This window comes from Amblyomma mixtum, chromosome 9 (assembly GCF_055824585.1).
Source record: "Amblyomma mixtum isolate Tamu chromosome 9, ASM5582458v1, whole genome shotgun sequence".
Classification (NCBI taxonomy): domain Eukaryota; kingdom Metazoa; phylum Arthropoda; class Arachnida; order Ixodida; family Ixodidae; genus Amblyomma; species Amblyomma mixtum.
Window position 1 is genome coordinate 16,850,406 of NC_143020.1, and position 9,458 is coordinate 16,859,863.

Consider the following 9,458-nt stretch of genomic DNA (forward strand, 5'->3'; position numbering starts at 1 on the left):
TGTTCACAGGGAAGAGGAACTCCTCAAAACAAGCCAGGCTGCAAGTGGTGTGAGAAAAAGCAAGCGTGTGCACATAGCATGAATGCAGTCCTGTTAGTAGGCAAAATACTTTACGTCCGAGAATGAATCTGACGTCTGCATCCTTTGTACATTGCAGCTCTGTCTCGTGCATTTTCTGTTTTTCAGGTAGTTATTCACGTGCCCTTTTCGTTTACTGCAAAACCCCCGGGCAGTTTGCAGTGTGTAAGTCAATGAATACAGGAGACCACCTGTGGTAGCGGAGGAGTGCGGACGTGCGTCGCATGGGCTCCGCAGATTTCAATCCCCACGGACTATCTCGACCCACTGGGCCACCAACGTTTTGTTGGATCTGAAAGAACTCACAAGCTGGATCACCCGGACACCGGTTTCAAGACGGTAGGACCATTTTTGGCAATATTACCGGACTTTGAAGCCCCGCGTGGCTCGGGCGACTTTTTGGTGGGAAACGCTCGCCGCTGAGCCTACTTAGGCTTAGCACGACTACGGGCGTTCGCGGGCAGCCAGGCCCGCTGAGCAACCGCGATGCAGCCTGGAACCGCCTCCCGCACCGCAGAATACCAAAATTTTGAGCCCTCAACGAGCAGAATAGCCCCGAATTTGCTAGAAGCACAAGAGATGGACGACGCGTTCCTCGACATCTCCGACTCCGAGAATTCGGCAGGCGGGGGAATCGAGGAATCCGCCATGCAGGAGCAGCAAGACACCCAAAAAGAAGACGAGGCAAATTGGGAATTGGCCCTGACCAAACGCCAAAAGAAGCGACAGAGAAAAAACGGACGGAACGCCGCGGCAAACGCCCCAATTTCCCCGGCCGCACAAGGTGACCTCGGAGGGGTATCCCCGGCGTCTACGCCCACAGCTGGCGTTCCAGCTGCCGGCGCGCTGAAAAAAGACGGGAAAGGAACGCAACGGCAGCTCAGGCGAAGGCTGCCCCCGCTCCCCAGGGACGATTTTAAGATTATTTTGCGACCGAAGGGACTTGTAGTCAAGTCGCTCCAGCAATTCCAAGTGGCCCGGGCCGTAGCCGCGGCATGCAGCAACAAGTTCGAAGGACGAGACCTGATCACCAGGCTCCGTACAGGATCGAATATTATAATCGTGAGCACGCCGAACGAAGAGGCCGCCCAGCTCGCGAGACGCATCACTAGCCTCAAGATCGAAGGACGCTCATACGACGTGAACGCTTACGTGGCCGCACCGGAAGACACCCGGCGTGGCGTGATACACGGAGTTGACCCCGGAGCGACACCGGAGGAACTGAAAGCCGATTTGTGGACGCGCACACAGGGTGTTACCATCCACAGTGCTCGAAGACTAGGCAAGACCAAGACAGCTGTCATCACTTTTGACGGACCCATAACGCCGAAACATGTCATCTACTGCGGAGCCGAGTACAAGTGCTACCCGTATCGGCCCACAAGACAAATCTGCTACGTTTGCTGCCAACAAGGTCACCGCTCCGACGTGTGCCCCACACCGGACGCCAAGGCTTGCAAACAGTGCGGGATGCAAAACCCGCCAAAAGACCACCAGTGTACCCCGAGATGCCTGATCTGCGGGGGCAACCACGCTACCGGATCGAGGGAGTGTCAAGACCGATTAAAGAAAGCCAGGGAGCCGCGAGGCAAGGCCAACAGCGGCAACAACGGCGGCGGACGCGAGAGCAGACGTCGCAGCCGGAACGACCGTGGCGAGAAACCGAGGTGGTTCAGCTCGGAGGGGGAGTCCTCCCAGAGCCGCTCGAGATCCCGGACGTCACGGAGCAGTTCACGGAGCCGGTCACGGTCCTTTCCGCCCCTGCCACCCATGGCCATCAAGGGAGGGAGCCAGCAGCAGCAGCAGCAGCAGCAGCAGCAGCAGCAGCAGCAGCAGCAGCAGCAGAACAAGCAGAAGCAAGCCCGAAAGAGCGGCGGCGTCAAGGTGAGCTGGGGAGCCGAAAACCCCTGGTTTGCTCCGCACTCGGGAGGGATAACTAACAAACAGAACACAAACACAAACAGCAACCGCGACCAACCTAGACAGGAGGACGCGGAGAAAACAGCGCTGAGACGCGAATTAGAACTATCACGCGCTAGGCAGACAGAGCTAGAGCGCAAAATAGCAGAGCTCACGAAGGCAGTACGAGACCTTAAGTCGAACAGCCCTCCGCAGCCACAAACATTACAAACCCAAGCCCAGTCGCAAACAGGCAACGAGGATCTCAGTCAATTTAAGGCAGAAATCCAGCAAATGATGCAGCAGATGATGCAGCAGATGATGCAGCAGATGATGCAACAAGTGCAACTACAAGTCACAGAACTCCGGAGCAGCATCCGCAAACAGAAATTCGCCGATAACATTAGAGAAAAGGCCTACCACCGGCCCGCGCTAGCAGCCCTCGCCAACTCGGCCACAAACAACACTGAAGCTTAAATATGGCCAACAAAACCTTAGGCAACAAAGAAACCCTAGACATATGGCAATGGAACTGCAGAGGCTACCGCAAGAAGCAGGGCCTCCTCCAACAACACATTCATACACAACAAGCACCGCCCGACATCATAGCGCTTCAAGAGACGGGCACTACGCCAACACTCGCAGGATATACGTGCTACGAGACTCAAGAGAAAGGAAGAACGGCAACCCTAGTCAGTAAGGCGCTCATCGCCATAAACCATGACAAGATTGCCGACACCGACGTAGAACACGTGATAGTAGAAATTATACCAAAGAAGAAAAGAAAGAGGGGCAGCATCTTCCTTGTGAACGCATACAGTCCTCCAAAACAGAGGAAAGCAAAATTCCATGAACTTTTCCATGGCGCACGCAACCTAGCAAAAAACAACACGCTAATCATACTAGGAGACTTCAATGCCATGGACAAAAGCTGGGGATACCAAACAGCTAACCCAAAAGGCAAAGCACTAGCAGCGGCAGCAGAAAACACTGACTGCACCCTCCTCACAGACTCAGACACTCCAACCAGAATCGGAAACAGCGTCAGTACCGACACCTGCCCCGACCTCACATTCATACGGGGAGCGGAACAGGCAGTGTGGGAGAACCTGTTAGAAAATCTGGGCAGTGACCACTATATACTTAAAACACAAGTAACCTCAGACAGGCTAAAGCGCCAGCTGGGATCGGCAAAAATTACGGATTGGAGCGCTTTTCGAGAGGCATGCGACGGGAATCTCGCCGCGAAAGGGATCCAATCGATAGAAGAGTGGGGAAACATGCTGAAAGAAAAACAGCGCAAGTACACTAAAGAAATCGCGCGAACGACGCAGACACCCGAGGTGGACGCCAGGCTGCTCAAGCTATGGGAAGCTAGACGCGGGCTCACCAAGAGGTGGAAGAAACAAAAGTACAACAGAAAACTAAAACTTAAGATCGCAGAAGTCACAGCGAAAGCAGAAGAGTACGCGGCGCAATTGGCAAGGCAAAACTGGCAACAATTCAGTGACTCCCTCAACGGAACTTTGAGCACATCGAGGACGTGGCATATACTCAAGGCTCTCATAGATCCAACAAAAACCAAGGCAGAAAACAACAAAGCCATCTACCGGTTAACCCACCAGTTCAAGGGACCAGATTCAGCACTCCTGGAAAAAGTACGCGTTAAGTGCTTCGGGGACACACACCCAGCAGCTTACGCAGAGCGCTATCGAGGAAGTGACAACGACACCTTGGACAGACCCATCACGCGAGAAGAGGTCTACGCAGCGATTCGAAACACAACCAGAAATACGGCCGCGGGTGCAGATAAGATCAATAACGCACTCATCCGCAACCTCAGTGATGAGCTAGTCGCAGAATTAACGGACTTTCTCAACAAACACTGGGAAGCGGAGACCGTCCCCGAGGAGTGGAAACATGCGGAGGTTGTCATGATTCCTAAACCAGGCAAGAAACTACAAATTGAGAACCTCAGACCGATCTCGCTCACATCGTGCCTAGGAAAACTGTACGAACGAGTGGTGACGCTGAGATTACAACAGTACATGGAGGACAACGAACTGTATCCCCACAGCATGTTCGGTTTCAGAGCAAAACTATCGACCCAAGATGTACTACTTCAAATCAAAGAAGAAGTACTTGAGAACGTCCCCAAGAGCGGAGAAAACATAATACTGGCATTGGACATCAAGGGGGCTTTTGACAATGTCAGTCACGAGGCTATCCTTACGGGCATGAACGACCTGAACTGCGGAAGGAGAATCTACGGCTACGTCAAAGCCTTCCTCTCAAATAGAACGGCAACGATTGGCCTGGGGGAGCTCAGATCAGACAAATTTCTTACTCCAAATAAAGGAACACCTCAAGGATCGGTCATCTCCCCTACGCTCTTCAACATAGCCATGATTGGCTTGGCAAAACAGTTAAAAGCAATCGACGGCATACACCATGCCATGTATGCCGACGACATCACCATCTGGGTCAACACAGGCTCGCTCGGAGAGAAAGAAGAGAAATTACAAAAGGCAGCCACCTGCGTAGAGAACTACGTCAGAGAAAGAGGGCTAGCCTGCTCCACCGAGAAATCAGAGCTCCTAAGAGTTTGGAGAGGAAAACAAAATCGCACAGTCCCCACTAGCGACGACTTAAAGTTGAACGTCTACCTCGACGGGAAGTCGATACCGGAAAAAACACTCATCAGAATCTTGGGGATGTGGATACAGTCAAACCAACGCTGCACTCACACTCTCGCCCTACTCAAAGCATCCACTCTACAAGTGGGCCGCATGATCACGCGCATCTCACACAGACGTCATGGCATGCGAGAGGAGGACACACTTAAGTTGGTCAGAAGCCTGGTAGTCAGCCGAGTGACATACAGCCTCCCCTACTATAATCCCATCAAGAGTGAGGTACAACAGGCGGACGTGATTCTACGCAAAGCCTACAAAACCGCACTCCACCTTCCTCACAGCACTTCAACTGAAAAGCTCCTAGCCCTAGGACTACACAACACTTTCGATGAATTGAGAGAGGCACAACTAGTCTCCCAACTGCGCAGACTACAACAGACCCCATCTGGCAGGGAGCTCCTAAAGAAACTGGGCCGCGCCGATCAAATTCAAGAAATACAGAAGACAGAAACAATTCCGGACGAATATCGCAACACACTAAAAGTAATGCCAATACCCCGGAACATGGATCCCAACCTACACAAAGCACGCAGAGAGGCAAGGGCTGAATACCTACAAAAGACATTAGCACCCCAAGAAACGACGGTATACGTGGACGCAGCCACATACACCAGAACAGCGGGGCAGCACAACAGCAATGCGGTAACAACGGTGATTGACTCAACCCTACGCGAGATCACCAGCGCATCACTACAAGACTGTACGATAGTCGAGGCTGAAGAAGCGGCCGTCGCTCTAGCGGCAGCGGAGGGCTATCGGTCTAAACGGTCTCTAAAAATCCTTACAGACTCACAAACAGCATGCCGCAACTACCTACGCGGCAGAATAGGGCACAGAGCGCTCCGCATACTCCGCTCTGGGGGCCACATAACACAACGACAAACAAACGAAGAACCAATCAGGCATACGATAGTATGGACGCCGGGACATACGGGAGTAACAGGGAACCAAGAGGCGGACAGGATAGCTCGAGGGTACACTTATTACCGAGCATCCAACGTAGGCGACCTCGAGGGGAACGAACCTGTACCCCAAGATTATTCGGCGATTCTAAATTATTACAAGGGCTGCAGAAAGCGGTATCCACCACCGGACAACTCCCTTAGCAGAGAGGACTCTGTCGAGTGGAGACAGCTACAGACGGGCTCCTACCCGAACCTACACGTACTCAACAAAATATATCCAACACAATACAATGACAAATGCCCTTGGTGCCAAGAACCCCCCACGCTGTACCACATAACGTGGGCATGCCAGAGGATAAGCGTGGTACCAGTGATAACAAACCCGAGTGCGGAGCAATGGGAGGGAGTGCTCTCCAGCGATCGTCGGGTCGACCAAGAAGGTCTGATTCGGCGAGCAAAACTGGCAGCAGCATCCAGCGGAGCCCTGGACTAAGGGCAACCGACCTTTGAGCAAGATGGACGAAGCCATCTCAAAACCGCCGAACACAATCCGAATCTAGAGCTAATAAAGTTTTCACTCACTCACTCACTCAATGAATACACGCCTTCCTCCAACAACACACCACATAAAATCTACAGCTCACTTGCGATAGCGTATACATATGAGCTCAATTTTTGAGGATTATGCGGCCACATACGGTATGATAAGTGCTCAAACGAGGGACACCCCGTTCCATTATTTATTCAAGAAAGACACAGGAGTGCAAAAATATAAACACAGTTGTAGTGAGGGAGCAGGATAGCGCTTGTCCTGCCCCCTCACGTCGTCCGTCCCTGAATATGCGCCAACACACCCAGCAAAAAGAACTTCTCATTATTTATTCCATGGGGCAGCAAAGCACGAGTCTCAAGTGTTGTTGAAATCGCCGTTTTGTATTATTAACATCTACCTGTGAACTTTTACTATTTCTTCGTTGAACCATTGAGGAGCTGGAGCTGTGGGGAGCCACACCAGCCAGAGCAGTGCAGAAAAAAGTGGCTAAATTTGCTGAGGAAGCACAAGGCAGGCTGGACCAAGATCTGCTGTGTCACATGATATCCTATCCAAAATATGCACGTACCTTTCTCGTGGCATGATAATGCAGATTGTTAAGAACTACTGTTGCCATTACTAAGCTTAATGTTCAAGGATTTTTGCTCCCAGGAGCTCAAGAATCCCCCGACGGGGGCGGCCAGTGAGGATGGCGAACTGGACAGGCCGTATTTCAAGTTGACTGACGACGGCATGAGTGGCTGGCCGATTATTGTCCACCGTGCCTCATTTCATCGGCCCGAGGCGGCGACAGTGTGGCTGAACGGTCGGCTGGGCATTTGCATGATCAAGCCGTCCTCCTTTCTTTTTTCCACAGCACTGCATTCTTACTTGGCCTAGAGAATTTCTGCACACCACACTGAAGCCTGCAGTCTGGCTGCCTCTTCTGTACTCTTCTGAACTATGCCAAGGATACTGAGCCACCACCATGTGTGGAGCAACCCAAAAAAAAGGCACCGCCAATCAGCTGATGCAGCAGAAAGAACGTCTGCTGAACATAAAAGAATGGCAGACAGAAATAATGTCAAAAATGTTTGACTTTTTCATGTCAAAGCAATCTTGAAATTCTTATAGAGATCAGGCGGCCATTGTATGGAACCATCATCATCTCAGTGGAACAGCACCACCCGTGGCAAAACACTCATCAGAGGAATGAGGAGGGAGCGACATAGTCGGTTGCGCTCGGCGAGAATGGCCATAACAGTCGTTCGGCGATGCGGCTTTCAAAGCTTCAATAATTGCAGGCAGTTTTTTCGATCCGGCAGTGTCGCAAAAAGGAAGAGCATTTACGAGGCAAACAATGTGTATGACATGCGCAAGTGTCAAAGTGTGGTGATGCACGTTCTGTAAGTGCATACCACAGAGAAAGAGCTGAATGCGCCAAGCTACGATGTGGTCATGGAGTAAGTGCAACTTCATTCCTTTTGGGTAACCGTCGCAAAACACAAAATAGATTTTTACATGCCATACTGCATGCATTTGGACGTATCAAGGAACATAACTGCAGCAAAATGCTCCTGAAAGCTGGCGTGGATGGCCGATGCAAGCATGCTACGGCGCTCGCATTAATGTTGATAAAGAAACAGCGTTGTGCATGAGCGCCAGTCGAAGTTGGGGGGGTGCCTTCTAAGAATGTTTACACGAAAGGAAAAAGTCTGTGCTCTTGGGACGATGGCACGTAACCTCATTACTTATGGCACGATTGAGGAGAGTTTCATGGTAATATGAGGATGTTCATAACAGCCACCGGAACGTGTTTCTAGAATAAAGAATACAAGAAAAAGGTTTCGTGGTTCAAATACCTCCTTATGCTCTGAAGCAGCATGCTAGGCTAACAACCAAGCACCCCTCTCCTGTATTCATTAAAGTCTCTCTCTCCTTATGTTTTGTATTGTGAAGAAGATATCTTGTGCTGCAAAGTAAAGCGGTTGCAAGGAACCTGGGCTCTGGGTGACAGCCTCACAGGACCACCTGCATTAGGCGGCATTAAGCTATAGATGCAAGAAACCGATCGTGCCCAAGTGGACGTCAGTTCTGAACCACATTGGAAACATACATGTTCACAACAGTGCCCTCTTCCCTGCATGATGAAAATGAACCTTGGGAATGACTCAGTGAAGGTATGTGGCATCCTGCTGGAAGGAGATGATGAACGAAACAATGTTCTTCCCACATTGCCACTTCACAAGCACTCCACGTGCAGGTGATGGCCAATTAAAATTCTTTCTTGCAATTTTTCATCATTGAATCACATGCACACGATTAACCATCACTGGTTCCTCTCATATCTGAGGCTATAGTTCTAGCTCAATTCAGCAGGTGAAGAGTGAAGAGCCTTGAGTATGCTCTTTATGTGCCAAACCTTGAGTATAGATGACACTAATTTTCTGCGACTGCACACACTGGCTCAGTGCTTACCTGTGAAGTGTATTTTTGTTGTCAACTAACAAAGAACGTAATGTCTGTTCACATCTCCTTTGCTATGCTTGTTGTCTTTGCCACATCCATGCATGCCTATCAATAGAAAGACCAGTGTGCAGTGTGCACAGTTCAAATGAATGATGATGGACACACACACACAGGTGCCAAATTAAAACAGTATTTACTAATGTAATGTTTCTAAAGCTACATGCATCACAACAAGCAGGGGTTCCCAACAATGTGCTTATGCTGTGCCCTGTAAACTGGACGTTTGTTGCTACTGCAATATGCAGTACACTACTGGGAATAGCAGCCAAGCATACCAGTGGGAATGCACTTGTGAATTTAAACCATAGCACCACATTTTTGAGCAAGTGACGTCTTATGAATGCATGTTAATTGTGTTTCATACGCTACTTTAGTACATGATGTCACTTTGCATACTGTGCATACACTGTCGCTTTTTTAGACTCGACTGCTTGCTACTAGCCAGCATTGCCACATCTACTTCTCACGAGTTTGTCTACATCTCACGACATGGAAAATGCGGTGTGGTCATTTCAAGAAAAACGTCTGCTAGGTTATGGTGGCCATGTCAGCCTTTAAACTGAAGAGGATGCAAGCATTTTGGGGGTTATATATGAAGTGTCTCTGTTCAAGTTGTGGAATAGAGAATTGTGTGCGTTTAAATGGTGATGTTTGAGGAGGCTGCTCCAAACTAGTGAAAAAAACGTTAGAGATCACTGCAGCTACCCACATTGGGAGAATGCGAAAGCATTGACGCTTCCTTGGCACTCGTAGCGAAAGAAACGTTAGCGATCACTGCAGCTACCCACATTGGGAGAATGCGAAAGCATTGACGCTTCC

General features: G+C 50.2%; 1 protein-coding gene across 1 annotated transcript; it reads left to right on the forward strand.

Annotated features, from left to right (window-relative positions):
• The first annotated feature begins 265 nt into the window (after positions 1–265).
• Positions 266–3,584, forward strand: LOC149328396 (uncharacterized). The gene has a single exon (XM_089561833.1). The coding sequence runs from the start codon at positions 565–567 to the stop codon at positions 2,452–2,454; it is 1,890 nt and encodes a 629-aa protein (XP_089417959.1). The 5' UTR covers positions 266–564; the 3' UTR covers positions 2,455–3,584.
• The last annotated feature ends 5,874 nt before the right edge of the window (positions 3,585–9,458 follow it).

Excerpts from the sequence above, each read along its gene's own strand:
- LOC149328396 (XM_089561833.1), top strand. The coding sequence starts at position 565 with ATGCAGCCTGGAACCGCCTCCCGCACCGCAGAATACCAAAATTTTGAG.